The 20,907-nt window shown below is 37.2% G+C and overlaps 1 protein-coding gene across 1 annotated transcript in view; it reads right to left on the reverse strand.

Annotated features, from left to right (window-relative positions):
- RICTOR (RPTOR independent companion of MTOR complex 2) overlaps window positions 1-20,907 on the reverse strand; it is a 101,151-nt gene that overhangs the window by 11,521 nt on the left and 68,723 nt on the right. Inside the window, exons 21-32 of the mRNA XM_026865377.1 lie at window positions 20,628-20,754; window positions 14,015-14,179; window positions 13,497-13,573; window positions 13,305-13,383; window positions 12,330-12,439; window positions 9,183-9,270; window positions 8,316-8,408; window positions 7,895-8,001; window positions 7,068-7,297; window positions 5,256-6,285; window positions 1,672-1,849; window positions 346-430 (exon numbers count right to left, since the gene is read on the reverse strand). Of these exons, the coding sequence (XP_026721178.1) occupies window positions 346-430; window positions 1,672-1,849; window positions 5,256-6,285; window positions 7,068-7,297; window positions 7,895-8,001; window positions 8,316-8,408; window positions 9,183-9,270; window positions 12,330-12,439; window positions 13,305-13,383; window positions 13,497-13,573; window positions 14,015-14,179; window positions 20,628-20,754 (2,369 nt within the window). The remainder of the gene's footprint in view (window positions 1-345; window positions 431-1,671; window positions 1,850-5,255; window positions 6,286-7,067; window positions 7,298-7,894; window positions 8,002-8,315; window positions 8,409-9,182; window positions 9,271-12,329; window positions 12,440-13,304; window positions 13,384-13,496; window positions 13,574-14,014; window positions 14,180-20,627; window positions 20,755-20,907) is intronic.

Here is a 20,907-nt window from a genome sequence, read left to right on the forward strand (position 1 = left end):
GAAGTCAAAATTAACACCTTAATATGTGGCATTCATATTTTATCTTAGCTTAAATTTTGCTAATTTCTTTAATACAGTCTTTGATTAGCAATAGCTGATATTATAATCAAAGACATGTAGACTTCTTCCTCCATTTGTAAGAGCAGGACCAAGCTCATCCTGCTTTGAAGCAATACCATATTATCTGAAACTAAATAACCAGGGAATTAATGGCCTGATATTCTGAATCCAGAACACACCTCTCAACAACTACTGATAGCCTTTTCTGTGAAGAAAAATTAACAAATACACCCCACATCACCAGATGAACAAATAAACAACAGAAAGGTAGGGCAAAAACAGTACCGCCTGAATCAGGTGCAAAGACTCTAGCTCCACGGTCATCAAACGGGGGTGTGGTTTTCTTCTGGAAATATGGAGTTTCCTTTACCTGGGATATTCATGTGAAAATTAATACTAGTACAGCTGACAATAATATACAAAGGACAAACAGATTTATGAGGAAATAAAGTGTTGTCCATTTTTTACTTTAGGAAAAAGTTCTAATTAGAAGAGGAAATTAAGAATGGGCTCCTGAGTATTAAAGAAAAGTCAATGAGAAAAACATGCATTTGTGAATGAACACTTATTAAGAAGGCTTATGAACAGTCAGTGAATGTTAAAACAGTGGTGACAGGCTGTAAGGAAATCAGGGATCCAGAAGTGGCTTTTAATGATCTGTCCATGATCACTCTTGAGATCTTGGGAGGGCAGTGCAAAAACACCCAGGACATCTAAAGTGTTGCCTGTAAAATGACAGAGTTGACATGTATCCCAACTCTACAAAAAGAGTTGAGAGAAGAAATGAGGCAACATAAATATAACACAAAGACTGTGAAGGAGAAAGAAAAAGCAGTTATTTCATAAAGGGGAACAGAAGCAGGTATGATGGAAAATCTTGCCTTTGCTCTAGCTTTAGTAATATTTTGAATGAGTGAAAAAGTAATTTAGGTTTGAAATGCAAAGACTAAGTATACTAAAGATAAGGAAGCCCACTGATTTACCTCTGACACAGATCATGTCCTCTTTTGAATAATTAAGTAACAGAATATTAAACCCTGTGATGCATCAGTTTGCTAGATGAAAATATTTCTTAAACCAACTGAAAAGAGCAAGGCAATTGATAAGACACTTAAACCAGCCTGTTTTAATGTAAATATATTTTTTTGTGAGATTAAGGAAAGACAATATAATTCAATGCTATGATGCTATATGTACACAAAAAAATGGGTAATCAAGATCACAGTAGCCGGAAGTTAACTGTGCAATTATGCACAACATTTACTGCTGACTATCAACAGCTGGCTAGAAGTAGTATGCCCACATAGTATGCTAACTTTAGTATAAAAGCTAGCTGTCAACTAAAAATCTTACAGCAGCATATTTATGCTACCACTGTGCAACACTCCAACCTAGTCTGTGTCTTCCTTGCCTAATAATACAACAATACACACTAGTGATTTTCTCTAAATGGGGTTAGGAAAGAAATTCTTGTTCTCCAAAATACATTCCTTGGAAGTACCACGTTTTTCCTCATTTCTCTAGATCTAATCTATTCTGATGAAAATGCAACAGTTGACTGCCTTTCAGTATGAAAATGCAAATAAACCCACTATGTTATGACATACATACCTGAAAGATTTCATTGATATCCACTGGAAGAGCAAGGCCAATGTAATCATCAGAGCTACCATATGTAGCATTAGAAACCATGGAGCGAACTGAAGAGGAACGCTGAAGTGTGTTTTGGTTAATAGGACTTAATAAATCTTCTTTATCTAATGAAGCATAACTTAAAGCTTTCATGAACCTGTAACATTGAAATAACAAATCACAATTTTGGTAAATCTCCCATTCTAGCACATTAAAAGTAAGAACAACTGATGACACAGACTATCCTCATCTTCCCATTATAGAACCAAGAGATTCTTTGTCAAACTACAGCTACAGGCTTACTACTTTTTTTCTGTCTCGTATTGCATGGTTTGGCTGTTCCTCAAGTGAAAATTTTGTCTTTGGAAGTCCTGGGACAGGGACTTGAAAGACAGCAGGATGGAACTTCTGCTGGAGGGGCTGTCAACCCTGCAAAACCACCAATTTTCTCCAACTTACCAGGTTTCAAAGTTTTACAGCCCAGATATGGTCAGTAAAGATGCAGGCTTTTGAATTGTTAACTATCTCCTTTTGAAATGTACCTACCAACTGAACATACCTTCCATGGATATTCACAAACTCCAAGCTGAGCAGGCACATGCCTGCAAATGCAAATCTTGAGCCTACCATGTACCAGTGATACAAGCAAGGAACATATTTTTTCCTGTACTCTAAAGGAGCCACCCAATAGTTCACCCAAGCATGGAGGAAGAATTTGCACAACGTGAATGCACAAAGAACAAACCTGAACCTAGGCAACAAGCAGAGCTGACTGTGACAGGCAGCCCAAGGAACAAAGAAAGAATTAAGTTGGGAAAATAAGACAAGAGAGAGGAGACTGGAGAACAGTTCCTCAGTGCTGCTAAGAGTCCTGATGATGGAAATTTTATATTTGAACACCTGCCATTTTTCTTCTACTTGAAGATAAAAACCTATTAATGTTTTCTGCTAATCATCTTACATATATGGTCTGTACGTAGTGGATTAAAGCTTCTGAGTAAAAAAAGAGGCACACTTCAGGAACAGTAAATTTTAATTATGTTACTGCAAATTATTATACTTTAGGAGGTAAAGTACAGTAAACATTTGATTTCTTGACTTTCTGCCTTAGAAATAATTTTCTATCATTTTTTGGTTTAGATTACTTAGATGATGTTTTGTGATTTTGATGATTTTTTTTTTGATGGTCTGCTTATCCCTAACAGTTAACAGATTTATACTGAGATAAAATTAAATTATCAAGGTTTGACCATATAAGGTTCAAGACATTATTATGTGATGGGAATATGCAGAACACAAATCATATGCTATCAATAGTTTTCTTGCTACTAATTCTGACCAATGCTAATGACAGTAGCAGTGGACCTAAATAAAAGTCAAGCTATACTTCAAAGGGATGAGAGGAAATGGCCTCAAGTTGCACCATGGAAGGTTTAGGTTGGATATCTAGAAAAATTTCACTGAAAGGGTTATCAAGCATTGGAACCAGCTTCAAAGGGAAGTGGTTGAGTCACCATCCCCTGGAGGTATTTAACAGACATGCAGATGCAGCACTTAGGGACATGGTTCAGTGGTGGACTTGGCAGTGTTAGGTTTATGGCTGGACTTGATATTAAAGGTCTTTTCCAATCTAAATGATTCTGTGATTCTAAAAGCCCCAGAATTACCAGTTGCAAAGCATGTTTACATGTGGTAAGGTGAGAGCCATGCCATGTGAGACATGCACATTAACATTTTTGGTCTTTAAAGACAAAAGGTGGAAAATTCAGCCCCACAAAATAGTTTATGCAAAGAAATATGTTTTTCAACCTTTTGAACAAAACCAACTAGAAACCACAAAAATCATTTTAATGCTGCTAGTTGCTATGGACACATGCATTTGTCAATGAGGCATGAATCAAAGAAATTTTTCTGAAGACTAACAGAAAAATAGCCTTGGCAGACAAAAAAGATAGTATTTCTTTCTAAATTATTACTTAGCAGTTAAGGACAATATTTAGTTGGAAAGTGTAACACACTCTGAAATTAAAAGGACCACAATTGGTCAGTGCAGACACTCTGCTGTAATGAGTAAGAAAAATACATATACTAGTTACATCATAGTCTTTCCAATCAATTTTATTAGTAACCAACACAATCTGACAATCTCTTGTAAGATGCATGTCTGCAACTTTTCAACCTTCTTAAAAATATGAGCACTCCAGCCATTTCAGTTCAATGTTAAACAGGTCATCTCAAATCCTTGAGCCCAACCACTAATACAAGAGATCATGAACAGCTAAGCACTAGGAATACAGTTAGTATTACACTGCATAGAGACTCTCAAGATGAAAGTCCACTGCAACAAGGCTGCTTTGCCTATCAAGGGCATGACTGCAAGGAATGGTACATTAGTATAGCCACCATAGAACCTGTACCGCCACTGAAATGACACTAATTTTTTCCAGCATTAGCACAGGAAGCCAGTGACAGAGCAAGGAACAGCACTTCTGATTTCCAGGAGTGCATGGTAACTCCTGAATTATCCTTAATTTAATCAGCACACTCAGTCTAGTTCTAACTAACAAAGGGAACAAAACTTATCTTTTATGGCTTCTTTGCAGAATCATGTGAAAATACAAACAAAAATGCATAAACAGGCACTATATATACACTCAGCTGGGTGTGTGGAGTGCAGGTCAGAGACCGGGCATTTACTGTTCTGTGCAGTAAGCAGATGACTAATGTACTGGTAGCTTCTCCCCTTTCTCTCACCTGAGAGGGGGTATTTAGGTAAGAACAGAAATAGAAAGTATCTTTTCCCTTTCAATAGTAATGAGAAAATCCAGTGCACTAGCTAAAGATGACTTGAAAGGAAAAGCTAAGTAGTAGAGCTTTTGGGAGAAAGCTGTTAAACATTGTAGCTGCTGGGAACAGTGTCAATGTCATGAGCCAGATACCTTAAATAACTATCCAATTAGTCTTCAGAACATCTAATATTACTCAAAAATAAAGAGGTGACTCTGCCACCTAAAAATAAACGCTATGAGTAAAATTTTTGTTGTATCAAAGAAGCCAAACTTACATTCCTATCAGTGGTATCAGTACCTCATCACTGTCCTCAATGCCACAGTGAACACAAATACAGCATACTGGCTATACTTAATCCCTGACCTAAAACCTCAGCAAGTGACATAAAGAAAATCATCTTCTGAAATATAGTTCTGACTACATAGGCAATTGGGTGTGATTGCAACTTCAGTAATGTTAGCAGTGTATTCCGTTTAAATACTAAAAAGGTGAAACAAGAAGCAAATGTGATAAAAGGAAGCATTTCCCTTTGTCCCTAGCAACATTAAAGGCACTGAGCACAGCTATCAAAGCTGCACTTCCCTGACAGTACCGAGAAAGTTGAGAATTCTCATCCTATTATTTTATTCTCCTAATATTGATACTGCTTTCATTGACACTATGAATCATCCTGCAACAACTGTCACTTTTAGGTGAAGTTGGAAAAAATACTTTTCTTATTTAATTGTTCTTACAGTTTTGAAGTAAGAAATGAGCACATAATAATCTCTTACCGGCTTGGGGTTAGCCGAGAATCCAGGCTGCCAGACTTCATGGTGATAGTGTCAGTAAACAGCACATCCTTTGCTGGAGATGCTAGGGCTTCTGAGTGAGACAGTGAAGGATGCATCCTCTGCTGTTGTAAGCGTTTTAGTGTAGCATAGCCAAAGGCATCTCGAGAACTTGTGTAGCTAAAATTATAGTCAGCGAGACTTTTTATCATAGCAAGAGAAGGAGCTTTAAGAGACTGGGCTCTTCGGGGAAGTGTATGAGAGGACCCTGGCGGTACCAGGGATACAGAGTTGGATTTTGAGAGAGGCAGGTGGTTAGACTGTGGTGTTGAACAGTGACTTGGTTTGACTGTTTTTGTGCTTACCACAGTACTCAAACTTCCACAGTCAGTATCTACATTTGTAGTGTCCACACCTACGGTCTCCCTTGAAGGGCTAGAGCTCATTGAGCTTATACCACTTGTTGTGGTATCTGTGTTAAAACTTAAGCTACGACTCTTGAAATGTGTTTGTGTAGTACAATCTCCTATTAGCCTTTCTCTGCTTGTGTTTTCCCGGTGAATTTCATTTCCAAGACCTTTTGGCAGCTTCAGATCATTTTCTCCAATACTTGGGGTACTATCTGTATCTTCTATGTGCTTACTTCCAACAAAAGAAGTTTCTAATCGTAAAGTCTGGATTTTAGGAACTCTGAAAACAGGGTTGAATTCTTCCACAGCAGGAAAGTCCATGCTACTGGAAGGTTCTGTTACTGTACGATTTCGTCTCAGACCTGATTTACTGTCAGATGATGTCAGCTTTCCTCCTTTTGGATCACTGCTACTTCTATGTTTTTTATTAGGCAGAGTAAGAGAGTTTAGAAAACGATTTTTCACAAGTCTACTAGAGGAAAAGAAAGGAAAGGGACTACGGTCTTTATCCTTTGAAGGCCCAGGTCTGTCATAAAATATTTGTTCTGAATCCTCAGTAATATTTAGGAAGAACGTACTAGTCGAAGTACTACCAAAACGGTCATCCTCCATGATGAACATGCCTGAAATTATATGAGACACTGTCACTGAAAATGGACATTTCTTTACAGTGTATAAACTATGTTGCAAAAAAGTAAACAATTATATAGAAGTCAGAAGTAGGACACTATGCAATTTACTGCAACTTTAATTAAAGATTTTTTTTTTCTTGACAACTAGTAGTGTAAATTAAGTACCTTGAAGAGTACCTGAGCTGAAGGTATCACTGCTTCAAAAGAAAAGCCACACTACCTTATTTTAGTGCAAATATCCATATACTAGGATTACAACTAACACTCTCTTTCCATGATACCTAAATATTGTGTATTTCCAGATTTAAATTCCAAATAACCATAGCAAAATTAAAATGTATTAGATGCTCATAATATACAAGAATTTAAATACAGCAATACTCTGTGTGTGTGTGTGTGTATACACACAGAATATATGTATTTATATTCTAGAATATTCCTTTGAGAACAACCAAGTAAATGTATCTTTATACCCAAGCATGGAGATTTCTGCAAGGTATTACAGCAAGCTGCCATGACTTGACATAAAAATTAGTAACTTACCCTGATGTTAAACTTTCTTACTCCTACACCAAATGTAAAGCTAAGACACTCTTCTCTGTCCTCTCACTTGTCTACATCTCTCTGAATGCATGTAACTGTCCCCTTGCTTGCACTCTTATTTCCTGCAATAACACCTTGACATAATTTGCCTGTACTATATCCTGCCAAAAAGTTGGTAAGAACACCAAAATGCTGTTTTGTGGTGGGTTTTTTGTTTTGTTGTTACTTACTTGAAGGAGCAGATTCACTTTCACTGTTATGCCTAGAACTAGTGGACTCAGAGTTCAAGCTAAGAGTGCTGGGTATAGAAGAAAGTTCATTGCAGAGCTGCTCCATGTCATCAGGGACCACTGGCCAAGGCTGTCTACGACTGTGTCTCACTGCATCCCAGTTGTGATGCTTCAAAATGTCACATCCTTGTTTAGTTTTGGCTATTAGACCAAGCACGTAGACACAGGTTCTGTATTTAATTATATATAAAAAAAAGAGCAACAATAATAGCGTCTAATTTAACTAAACTTATTTATCTTATGAAAGGAAACAGTTTCAAAACTGCCAAGTAGCTTTTTGTTAATTTTTATTTGTAAATCAATGGAAGCTTGAGAAATGAGAAAAATATGCTATGTAAAAATAAAAACTAATTACATAAAACAGAAAATTACTTTTTAAAAAAAGATAAAAGGACAAACATTAATGCAGTAGTAGTATTAGGCAAAAGACCAAGTTACATTTTTCTAAATTTAAAAAAATATATTGAATAAAAATGATGGAATAACAAATTGCTTCCAACAGATAAGTAGCAAATATCTCAATTGTTTTTTAAAAAAGGGGAAAAGTAGTATATATTTTCATAGGTTTCATTTGCTTACTGCATGTTCTTTCAGACTTCCTATATAATTTTGCCACTGTATAGGACAGACTGATAACTCAGTCACTAGTAGTATTTAATAACTGATTTCCAAGTGCAAAACTATGTTAATGTAAATTAGATAAGGCTATTTGAAAACCTATGGCAACTACTATCTGTAAATTTTATGTATAAATCAGATACACATACCCTCTAACAGAGAGAACCTCACAATGTTGGGCAAGTGCCATTATGTCAGGAATTACATTCTCCTCCTGTAGCAAGTTCAGACCCCAATTTGATGATCCAATATTGCCCTGGAATAAAAGTTTGCCAAGTAAGTTTTGATTCTGGTGTGATCTGCAGCACTATCAGTGTGAAGTTTTCAACATTTTTGTTTGTTGGTAGTACAGTTTCAAGCCACATCTTCTCAAATCAGAGATTTGGGTGCAGTAACCATTTTCAACTGAAAGTCCAGTTAAGGTACAGAACATCAACTTGAAAAAATTACACACATTTTACGACAAAACCCCTGATTAATAATTTTATGGGATTTTGCTTAGTTATTTCAGAATCAAGAGTCATAACATAACTCAAACAACTGCAGAAAGTTTGTAAATCTATTACTAACCAAGGCCCAAAGGGCTGCTTTCAGCTGCTTAATTCCTTCCCACTTATCCAGCATTGGGGAACGAACAGTGTAACTTAGATCTGTAACAATACTCTGAAGGAGAAAAACAGAAGAAAAAAACAAAGCCTCAGTTGAAGGTGAAAAGACAACCTCAGACAGGTTCTCTTACATTTTTAATAAAAGACAAAGCACTAATTTAAAGTGTACACCCTAAAATGAACAGTGATAGTTCTGGAATAATATGCATAAATTAACAGCAGTGGAATGCAAGCAGAAAGTTTTCATGTAACCACTGACCACATCAAGTTGATTCAGATTTTATAAAGATAATCAGACTAACACACTGTAATATATAACTTTCTCTTCAACTACCATATTGAATTCATTACATCATCTTGCAAACCCACATTAAAAGTGAATTCATTTAAGCAACTATGACCTGGCTTACTGGCTTAGGGTTTGTTTTCTTAGCTTTTCAGGATTATTAGAAGGAAGATTTTATTCCCTGATCGCCATGGTTTTGTACGTACAAAAGGACAGGCTCAGTTTTACTTATCAATATATAATTCAGTCACAGGTTGAAAAAATACTTCTCTTGGCAAGTTGCTTTCCATCTTAAGATTTTGCTAGCTATTTTAAGAAAAATGTTGCAAGGTATTTCTCTGTTATTTCCATATCAGGAAGGAATTTTACATGAGACTAGATGGCAAAGACTGTCTTCAAAACTTTTTGGTCCCATATAACTTAAGACTTCCATTATCAACTTATTTTGCAATGACGGTTTAAATGTTTTCTCTTTTAAAATGTATTTTAAAAGGGTTACAGTACTCTAAAATCTTTCTAGTTATAAACAATTATTATCCTCACCTGAGACTCCAATAAATGACAGCCTGTTTTATGGTGCACCAGTTGGCCATAAAGATGAACTGGCAGGTAGACATGTGGTCGCTGTAATCTGGCAGAAAAGAAATCATATGCTTTCCCAGAGATTCTGAAATATTCTTTTAAAATAAATTACAGTGTAATGCAATGAGTTATTTTTGAGGTTTTTTTATATGAAGGATTCTTTTGTGGAATTTAGGACAGAATAGAATATTTCAGTTGGAAGGGACCTACAGTGATCATCTAGTCCAACTGCCCGACCAACTCAGGGCTGACCAAAAATTAAGACTGTTACTAAGGGCATTGTTCAAATGTCTTTTGAACACTGACAGGCTTGGGCCATGGATCATCTCTCTAGAAAGCCCCTTCCAGTGTTTGACCACCCTTTGGTAAATAATTGTTTCCTAATACTTAGTCTGAACCTCCCCTGAAGCAGCTTTGATTCATTCCCCTGTGTCCTATCACTCAATTCCAGGGAGAAGAGATCAGCATCTCCCTCTCCACTTCCCCAGGAAGCTGTAGAGAGCAATGAAGTTGCCCCTCAGCCTTCTTTTCTCCAAAGTAGTTCAGAGTCTTCAGCTGCTCCTCATAGGACATGCTTTCCATCATTTTCACCAGCTTTGTTGCCCTTCTCTGGACTCATTTAAGTCCATTAACATCCTTCATAAATTGTGGGGCCCAGAACTCAAGGTGAGGCCACACCAACACTGAATACAGCACATCACCTCTCTTGATCGGCTGGTCACGCTGAGTGTGATGCACTCCAGGATGTGGTTTGCCCTCTTGGCTGCCAGGGCACACTGCTGACTCACACTGAGCCTGCTGTTGACTAGCAATCCCTTTCTGCAGGGCTGCTCTCCAGCCACTCCTCTCCCAGTTTATACATTATTCCATCCCAGGTGCAGAGTCCAGCATTTAGACTTGTTAAATTTCATCCCATTAATCACTGCCCAATGCTCCGATCTATCTAGATCCTTCTGCAAGGCTTCTTGTCCCTCAAAAGAGTCAACAGCACCTCCCAGTTTGGATCATCAGCAAACTTGCTAATGGTGCACTCAACTCCTGCATCCAGATCGTTGATAAATACATTGAACAGAACTGGCCTTGGAATTGAGCCCTGAGGAACACCTCTGGTGACTGGTCATCAGCCAGATGTAGCCCCATTCACCACAACACTTTGAGCCCTGACCTTCAGCCAGTTCTTCACCCAGCACACACTGAACCCACTCATCCCACAGCTGGACAACTTGATCAGAAGGATGTGGTGAGAGACAGTTATCAAAAGCCTTACTAAAATTCAGAAAAATGACATCCACCACTTCATCCACTAGGTGCGTGACACTGTCATAGAAGGATATGAAATTACTTCAGCAGCACTTTCCCTTTGTGAACCCATGTTGACTGTGCCTGATGATTGCATTACTCTTTAAATACCTTTCAAAAGTACCCGGTACAATCTCTGTAATTTTTCCAGTAGCTGAGGTTAAACTAACAGGTCTGTATCTCCTGGGTCTTCCCTCATCCCCTTCTTGTAAATCAGAATAACACTGGCTAGCTTCCAGTTTCCAGCCTCCCCAGCCTCCAAATGTCATCTACTAGCTCCTTCAGTATTCTGGAATGAATCCCATCAGGCCCCATGGATTTGTGAACATTCAGCTGATATAGCTGGTCCCTTAAAATTTCAGTGTTCACAAATGCAAAGTCAGTGTTCCCACACTTGTGGTCCTCTGATGCAGGGCTCTGGGTAGCCCAAGGTCTATCAGTATTATTAAAACTGAGACCAAAAAAAAGCATTTAATGCCTCTGCTTCTTCTTCATCCCTATTACTCAAGTGACCATCTTCAACAAATATCGGTCCAATGTTTTATTTAGACCTCCTCTTGCTATTAACATATTCAAAGCCCTTCTTTTTTATCTGACACACACTGGCCAGTTTTAACTCTAATTGAGCTTTGGCCTTTCATGTCTTCTCCCTGCATAAATGAACCACAGGTCTACAATCTTCCTGTGAAGCCTGACCTTGCTTCCAGAGATCACACAATTTGTTCTACCTCTTGAGCTCCAAAAGCAGATCCTTGTTCAGCCAAGCTGGTCTTCTGCCCCTTTGCCTGACTTATGACACAATGGGATTGTCTGCTCCTGTGCTTTTAAAAAGTGGTTCTTAAAAACTGACCAGTACTCATGGAGTCCCAAGCCCTCAGAAGCAGATTCCCAGGGTACTCTGCTAAACAGCTCCCCAGATTTTCTCTCTATTTGCTCTCCAGGGTAGCAACTCCATTGTCTTTCACTACACTGAAAATTTTAAATTCAAATTCATTATCACTGTGACTAAGACAGGCACCTACAATCACATCTCCGACAAGTCATTCTCTATTTACAAATAGCAAGTCTAGGAGGGCATCTTTCCTAGTTGGCTCACTGAGTACTTGTGACAAGGATTTACCTCCTGAAAACTTCCAGGAATTTCCAAGATCTGCTTGTTACAGCAGTATGGTGTTCCTAGTTGATGTCCAGAAAGTTGAAGTCTCCCACAAGCACAAAGGCTACCAATCCAGAAATTTCTCATGATTATCTACAGAATAACTCATCTGTGCTAACATCCTGGCTGAGTGATCAGTAGCAGACACCAACTACAACATCTCCTTTGTTTTCCATCCCACTAACCCTCACCCAGAAGCTCTCAACCACATCTTCACTAACTGTAAGGGCTGTAGAATCAAACTTCTCCCTTACATACAGAGCAACACCTCCACCTCAACTGCCCTGCCTATCCCTCCCAAACAGCCTGCAGCCCTCCATCCCAGTACTCCAACTGTGGGACTCATCCCATCAAGTCTGGCCAATCCCAATGATATCATAGCTCTGGGAATTGACCAATGCTTCCAGTTCATCCTGTCTCTCACAGTGAGTGCGATGGTGTACAAGCATTTCGGATATGCTACTGAGGCCTCTGTGCTCCCAGGAGTGGTGTGAATGTTCCCACTAGCATTGCCACCCTCAGGTGATGTCATGCCAACCCTTGGCTAACCTACCACAATCCTGTTGATACCCCTTCCTCCAAAGTTTCTAGTTTAAAGCTCTCTTGATCAGTCCCACCAGTTTACACCTAAAGACGCATTTTCCCAAATATACCTTTGGTTGCTTCGACGAACATAGTTATCACCATCAACAGGTTTGCGGTATGTTGTAAGTGCTTCATTAAGTTGTTCTTCAATCAATTCAACATACTTTAAGTTATATTCCTAAAAGAAGGCAGACAAGGATTGACATGATACATTTAGTGGTTTATGTTTTTATAGTATGGTACTTTATAAGGAAAGAGTAAATTAAATGCTCCTTAAGGAAGGCTGAAATATCTTTATAATCTCACAGTGGAGCTCAACAAAATTACTGCACTTCACACACACAATGAATTTGCAGAGTCAATGACTCCTTCTGTGATTATTTCAGTGAATTTGTAAAAAAGGAAGGAAAAAAGGAAATACTTCACATCTGACTTTCACCCAAATAGCTCAGACCACCATGCATTTCAGTATTCCTAGAGAAGTGAAAGCTTATAAATTAGTTAAAAAACCTGCCAAGAGGAATGAGACCAAGCACTTAAAACAAACTATGAAAGCAAAGTAATATATGAAGAATTTCATTCCAGTCATGACAATGATGCACTTTTCTTAATGGTCTTGTGTTCCTATTTACTTCCTAAAAGCATAAGCTAATTCTATCTTCATGAGCTCTACATTTAACTATAATTAGCAACAACCAGAGGTAACAGGTATCTTGAAAAGTAGTATTCCTTTACACACTTCTCTAGATAGGACCTTACACAACAACCTATTTTAGAAAGCCAATGCACTCCTGAAATATTTGCTGAAAGATCAAAATTGCATGAAAGGCCTGGGGTAAATCAAAAGCACACATGTACAGAGGAGCTATGGTATTCTAAGTCCCTGTCAAATTTTTCCAGCAAAATCATTAATTCACTGAGGCAATAAATTAGAAATACACATATATGAATATGAAAATTTTTTAAGAATCTTTGACCTTCTAAACCTGCATATTTACACTCTTCATCCTAGTATTAAGCACACTTTTTATTCCCTACATTACCTTTTGCCACTTTTCCATTTGCTTTGTTACATAACCTCTTTCATTTAGATACGAAAATCCCTTTGGGATGGACAGAAATCTGTAAAGTAGCATCAGACAGTTAGCACTCCACTTAAAACAGTTCACATAATTTGAATAAAAACAAACATTTATTTCCACACTGTAAAGGCAAACAGCATACTCAACATTTACCTTAGGAGTAGAAGCAAACCCTTGTCTCCAAGATGAGAAAGAGCTGGTTTCATTTGGATAAGGGCGTGAAGATTGGCCTAAAATAATTAAAAATGTGTAAGGAGAATCTGAGCACTATATAATTCTGAAAACTGTAATTATGACAATCTGCCAGCAATGAAGTAGCAAGTTTTTCACAAAAGGAAGTATCAAACAGCACTAACCTCATCCTAATATTATCCACTTGAGGTACCTTCTGTCATTAAATATATATTATTTCACAAAAAGTATAATGATCTAAATAGTTGAATTAGTCTGAATTCATACTTAAAAGTAGGCACAATCCAGAAGTCTACTTTTTCTTGTTATTAATACTGCAGTATTTTCAGCAAAGGGGTCTATAAACTATTATGAAGACCATCAAGAAAGGAAACCATCAGCAGTCCTGCATACTTTTACTTTGCTACTGGGGAAGGGGGCGGGGTAGAGTTTCCAGAGTAGCATACTAAAAAGAGGTTAAAAATGAAAAGGATGCTCACCTTGTCTTCACATGCTTCATCTAGAATATCAAGTGCCTCAGAAGAAATAGTTTTATTTTTATCATGTAACTGGGTCACCAGTAACTCAATACCCCAGTTGCTGAAGAACTCTACATTGGCTCTCAATAATACTCTTAAGTGTTTTGTTGCATACAACCTGCAGCTCTGCAAAAGAAAAATGCTTTTTTGAATCGATGAAAAATAGCTAATGTAGTTAATGATTTCTCATTTTTAAAAATACATTTCAACTACCATATTTTACAGCAAGTAGCTGTGATGCATACCTTATGTATTAAAACTATAGTCTATTAGAAAGCTGTTTCTATCTTATCAAATGGGAAACCTGAGTCTAAGATCACAAGTAATCTGGTCACTGCAAGTCCCCTTGGAAAGTCCTTATCAATTAGTCACTGTGACAGCATCACACAAAGTCATCACAATTAGTAGGAAAAACATCTTGTAAATGGCCAGTGCAATTGCACATAGTTTCATGTATGTTATGTTTTGCAAAAACTTTAACAAGCAAATATTAGAACCTCTGGGGAATTAATTTTAATAAATCTTAAATTGTTTCCAAAAAGTAACTGATCCTCAAAGCTTCTCAGTAAACCTAAATAGAAAAGTGTGATTTTCTGTAATGAGTTTCCCAGCACTTAGTTTACTACTGAGTTTCTCCAAGTGACAGCAGAAAGTAGTAAGTACCCTGTCAGTTTCTGTACTGCTGAAATTTTCTGAATGAACAGCATAAACTGATTAACACCATTTTCTATTAGGAAAAAATACATAGAAAATAGAAGCATACATGCGTAATCAACAAGAATTTACAGAGTTCTGGAGTAAGCACTGAACAACCCTGACAACGTATGCTTAGTACAGAAGGTATTATCTATACTTAGACAAGCATAGCTAGAAGAGACAAAATCAGGTGACCAAATCTTTCTTAAGGTCTTCAGTACTACATCTTTAAGGCTGTGATAGCTGTAACCAAGTAAGCTTTCTATACATTAAAATATAAGTTATATATGTTGGCATGCATGTGAATATCTGTATTCCAAGAGATAGGTGAACTGGTCCATGCTGAAGAGAACTACTTAAGTTAACAGTAACTTCTGGATTTTTATTTTCCTCCAGAAATATTTAGCAAACAGGACTTGAAAGAAAATCGAAGTAGGAAATGTGCATGTGCACAGTTCATTTCAAAAACCTTGTCTCATTAACGTCAAATATCATGTGCACATTTCTATTTATTCAATATACAGAGGCTCCCCTTTTGGAGGGGAAGAAGGAATGACATAACATACATATCAAGAAGACTGTAGAACAGTGATTCACAACTCTGGCCTAGGCTGCACAACCATTTTGAAATGGCTTGCATGCCATTAGTGTCTATGCCATGTACAAGGCATACCAACTTTTACATTTTATTTATTTATTAAAGATGAGAACAAGAGCTATTATGCCAAAATGATCACTTGACTTAGATGTTAAGCCTACGGAATTACACAATAATATGAAATAAGATTTCACTGTTATGTAGTTCAAGTGTTAACATTTGTCTATGAAGAATCATTGTTACTGCTGTCTACACTGAGTGTGATACAGGGAACAAAAGATAACAATATTCACTTCCTGAAATACTTCCTGAATGTGAATTATCTATCCAGATCGCTAGTACAGAATTAGAACAAGTTTTACTTTCTGTTTGGAGAAGGAAAAGATAAGAAGGAACTCATAACTGATGGGAAAATAACATGGGAAGTAAATTTCACTGCAGATAAATTTGAATCAATGAGCTGAAGTGAAAAAAATAATCACAGTTTCAGACACACAATATACTCTGAGCCAGCTCTTTCTACCCAGCAAAAAGATCTTGGGGGCCAATATTAGTTAGGTCTGTGGAAGTGTTAGACAGAAGTTCAGTGGCAATGAAAAGTACTGGAAGTAAACAGGACAAAATGCATCAGCATTGTCACTAGGTAAATCCACTGGATGTTGCCATCTTGGACACTGTGCACAGTTCTGGTTCTCTTACCACCATCAGAAAGAAAAAGAACAATTAAAAGGTGTGAAAAACAGCAGGACAATTCTGAAGTCTTCAAGCAGGGTCATAACCTTTGTGCAGCAAGATCACCTAGACGCATTTCCCAGATCAAAGGGTGAAGCCCAGCACTGTTTTTCCAGCTGAAGCAAAATCCTGGAATGTTTTTACTTTTGATGAGAACTGATAGGAAAACCAGTGCAGAGAATATCTGAGGAAACAGAAAATCCCCTCTTTCCCTCATGCATGAACTACATTGAAACTGTGGAATCGTTTTGAATTTGCCAGCCAACATGCTTGTAATTCTTTAATTTATGGTCAGCAGGCTATGAAGAAGCAAGTCAGAGGTCACTATATTCAGACGATTACATACAGCTCAGCACAGATGCCAGGAGGTGTAGGGTAAGCCTACCCCTTAGCCACCTATGAAGATTAAAATTTTAGGTCATGAACTACAGCACTTGAGGACACACTGGCTACTCTGCTGTTTCTACCATGAACTGGCAGAAAGGCAGCTGAGGCAGTATTAATTTGCTTTAATGACCAATGAATGGTCATTATGACCAAATGAATGACCAAACCACAGGTGGAAATAGGGTAAGATATGCTTCTGTTTCACTGATCTGCAAGGATATTGCTCTGTAAATGTTTTCATTGTATACAGTCACCCCAAAATGCTACTTTCCCCTCCTAAAGTTAAGCTGGCTACAGAAATTATTTTTCCTTGTTCAAACACTCATCAGCAAATGGCTGACAAAACTGCTTCACAGCTCTGGGTAGCTTTGAAGGGTGTATGAGACTAACCTCAGTTAACCCAAGAAAAATATTATCTTCAGCTTTTGAAATAAATAAAGTATTTAATTAATAAACATCTCGGGGAATTAAAATTTCTGAAGGAAAGAAGCCTTACTAGAGATTATATTCTCCCTTACAAAACACAGCTTTACAGAAATTATGTCCAGTTCCACACATTTTAATTGCCTTTAAACAAAATTTAGCAGCCAAAGGCAGCACATATAATCGAAATCATGTTTTGCTTTCTGTATTAAGAATTAATACAAACCCTACCAGAGTCTAACTATACAGGCTCCACTCATCCTAGGAGGTCCTCATCAGAGGTCCTTAAAAGCCCTTCCTTCCCCTTACAAGTCCCTTATTTGAACTGAACTGCATGTTTATTTTTAATCCTAGGATTAACTTGTCCAAGGTGAAAGAATGTCAGTTATGGTAATATTTAAAAATACCTCCTTATGGGACATAGCAGTAAGTGGTATAAACCATGCCAAGTTTCAATTTCTTCCCTATCATGGTTGCTATATACAAAGGAGTAAATTCTCTTTTGCTGTTGACAATGCTGCTGTTTCAAAACTCCAGACCATAAATCACAGAAAATGGCAGATACCTTCCCCTAACATCTAAACAGAGGTACTTTCAAATTACTCGTCAGTCAGTGGAACTACCCATGCAAATATCTCTCAGTTTAACAGTTCAGTATTATTTCAGGTATCTTATATTCTTGGAATTGACAACTATTTCCATCTCACATGAATATTTTAATTCTGGAAGACACCTGTAGTTTTGCCAGTTGCAGTTGTTAGAAATACCACTATACCCCTAAGGATAGTGTTAATACCAGAATAATCACAAGTTTTTATCCTTTGGATTAGCTTTTTACTCTTTGATTTTCTATTGGGAGCACATACACTGAAAACACTGAAGACAAGCATTTTGTCTGAGAGATGGTACTGGCAATATAGTGTACACCAAGCATTGCCAAAGGGTTCTTCAACATGTCAATATTTTGTCTTTTTGTCAAGTAGTACTCAGTGAAATTTTCTCTTCAAAACCCCACCAGTTCAAGTTTCACTATAAGAGCATATGGTGTTGGGCACATGGTAGAACAGGATAATTTCTTAAGGAAGTAAATATATTTTATCCAAGAATGAAATCACCTGTAGTTGACACAAATGTAGACTCATTTCTGCTGGCTGAGAAAATCCATTCTCTTTGTGATTTTCCTCTTAGATGAAATATACAAAGTACTTCCCTATGAATGCCAAGAATTCTGAGCAAGTCAACATATTCAGGAAACAAAACACCCTAAAATAGTTTTATCCATCCCTCAGGGTTCAATATGTTTCAGAAAGGAAGTCAGGCTCTATTTAAGAGGTTCAAACAGTGATTTTTTTTCCTTCTTTTTTAGTATTCTGATAGTAAGATTACATTTATGATGAACACACAAGATTTACTTTTTAATATTTCTGAAATGTTATCATAAATAATTTCTTTAAAAAATATTGAAGGGATTCTTAAGGTATTGCAGTGTACAAAAATTAAGGTACAGTCTCATTCAGTGCAACACTGAACTCTAAGCAGTAGAATTTAATTCACAACACACCTCAGCTATCAACTTGCCTGGAAATTGCTATGGTTAAAGACCTGCTATACCTGAATGCACACATAACTGATATTAAGAACTAATGATCCATACTGTGCACATATGAGAAAGGTTACACTTTCACTTACAGATTAAGTCAGTGCTCAGCAGTTGACACTGCCAAAAAATAGACAGTTAATCTGTGTTTTTTCCTTAGACAATATTGCTAGATCCATGCATCAATGAGAGACTGGGAAACGGAAGCATTAGAATTCAGTAGCCATAGGCTACTAATGTAGGCTGAGACCTTAAAACATCACAGATGTCAGAAAGTATCAGTGTATCTGGCAAGAAAGATCTTTAATTTTAAAACTGATTACGTAGTTTTGAGCTCCAAAATCTCTGTTCTTAAGTTTGAGCCTGTAGAATGTCTCCAAGCTTTCTCCAACATCTGTCAAGGTTTGGCATTAACAGTCAAGGTAATGCTAGCAATCAGGTCACGATCTCCAATCCTTACCACAATGCCAAACAGACCAGAACTGAAATAGGCAAACCTGGGGGCTCTACAAGCTTTCCTAATGTCTAAGGTGCCAGACAGCAGTGTCTATCCTATTCATGTCTGAAATACAAGCATTGTTTACTACCTACCTACTGAATTACAAATGGGTGGAAAATGTATTTTTAGTTATCGTCACTAAGAGCTGCAGTAGCTATCAACTGCTTTCTGGCTTTGTATATGCTTGGAACTGTATGTTCAGACAGTATCTGCATCTCACCTCAAGACAGTCTGCTTGCAGCTAGTGATACCTGCATCAGTTGAATACATGCTGTTTTGGTTCCACACCCCCTGTTCCCACTAAGAGAAAAAAAAGTAGAAAACTAGGTCTTTATAGAACACTTGGAAGGAGATCAACCCATTCTTACCTACATAATGCTTCTGGTGTAGTACTGGATGCTTGAAAACATCTGGAAGTATCTCTCTCAAAATAGATTTTAAGTCTTTATACCTTAGTTATCAGAATCAAGAAACACTAATTCATAATAAAATGCTTCAAATTACTCGTGTAACTGTACACTTCACTGAGGAGACTGTGGCAGCATGCCTGGACTTTTTTCTAATTGTTAACCAGCTGCATTTGGAAGAAACTGAAAAGCTGGAGTGCTCCTCACCCACATATGGCTCCTTTTCAGTAGGTAAAAATAGCTGGGGATTGGTGGAGAGGACAGTACCCATAGACATGAAATCACAATAAAAACAACTAAACGAAGTTCCATGGTCTAAATTGCTCTTAACTGACAGTCATCTAACAGGAGTTTAGAAGTCAAGACACAGGCATGTGTTCTCACAACCCATTAATTTCTGTTTTCTTGCTCAGACTAGGCATAAAACAACTTTGGAGAAAGGGCAAAGTCATCATTTAATTGAAAGTTTATTTTAAAATTATTCAGTAAGGAGCTTTATTCTCTTATTTCAGTGAGACATTACTTCAACATCAACTATCTTAATTACTTTCAGACTCCACTCTTTACCCGTAAGAATCACATCTTTGCTGTGTCAGAGGAATATCCTGAAACATCTAAAGCTAGCATCTACCTTATTCCCTCTTGAATCCACTCTAGAATATATTCCTCCTTGTTGAAGTGAAAGAAGAACAGCTCCCCCTGAAATAACAGAAGTTCTTTCCTAGTTACATTTCAACTTACTAATTATCATTTCCTTTTTCTTAAAAGTTCAACAGCCTCCTCTCTCAAGTCTACATAAGTCTGTGTTTTATTTCCACCAGTAACCTCAAATCATTATGAAAACAGTATCTACCACTGGAAGGTTAACCTATTTATTACTGCTAGAAATACACATTTCTGCTCATGAAAACAATGTCTTCGCCATCGATTTAGTATGTCCACTAACTTCGACAATAAGATTACTCTTGGTTTATGCATTTAAATACTTTAACCCCCCTCATACATGAAAGAAACCTCTGTTTGAATGACTTAAGAAATTAAGCACAAATATGGTATACAGCATGAAATTCACAGCAAATTCAAAAGCTACACGATTAGGAGTTTCATGTATCTGAATACACAAATAAAAACCCTTCTTGATATATTATAGCTCAGAAATAAAGTCATACACCTTGAATAACAAAATACATGTCTAGTGGCAGGTAACAACAAAACGTAAGTTGAATCAAACTTACATCAGTAGCTGCTGTCAGGATTTTAGAAAGGATGACTCTTGCTAACCCATCTCTGCTGTAATCCAAACTAGAAACCGTCAATTTTAACAAGTGATCCTGGTTCTTCAAAGAACAAAGATTAAGAAGACTGGGGGGAAGGGGTGAGAGAAGAAAATAGAATTTAGTATTTGAACCCAAACCCATTTTATTCAGCCAATAATTAAAACTTCAGTACTTTGAATTAGAGCTAGTAAGGTAAATTTATTTGTTTTGTTTGCATTGTATTTTGGTGTCATTCTTC

This window comes from Athene cunicularia (genome assembly GCF_003259725.1).
Source record: "Athene cunicularia isolate RWA chromosome Z unlocalized genomic scaffold, athCun1 chrZ_part1, whole genome shotgun sequence".
NCBI lineage: Eukaryota > Metazoa > Chordata > Aves > Strigiformes > Strigidae > Athene > Athene cunicularia.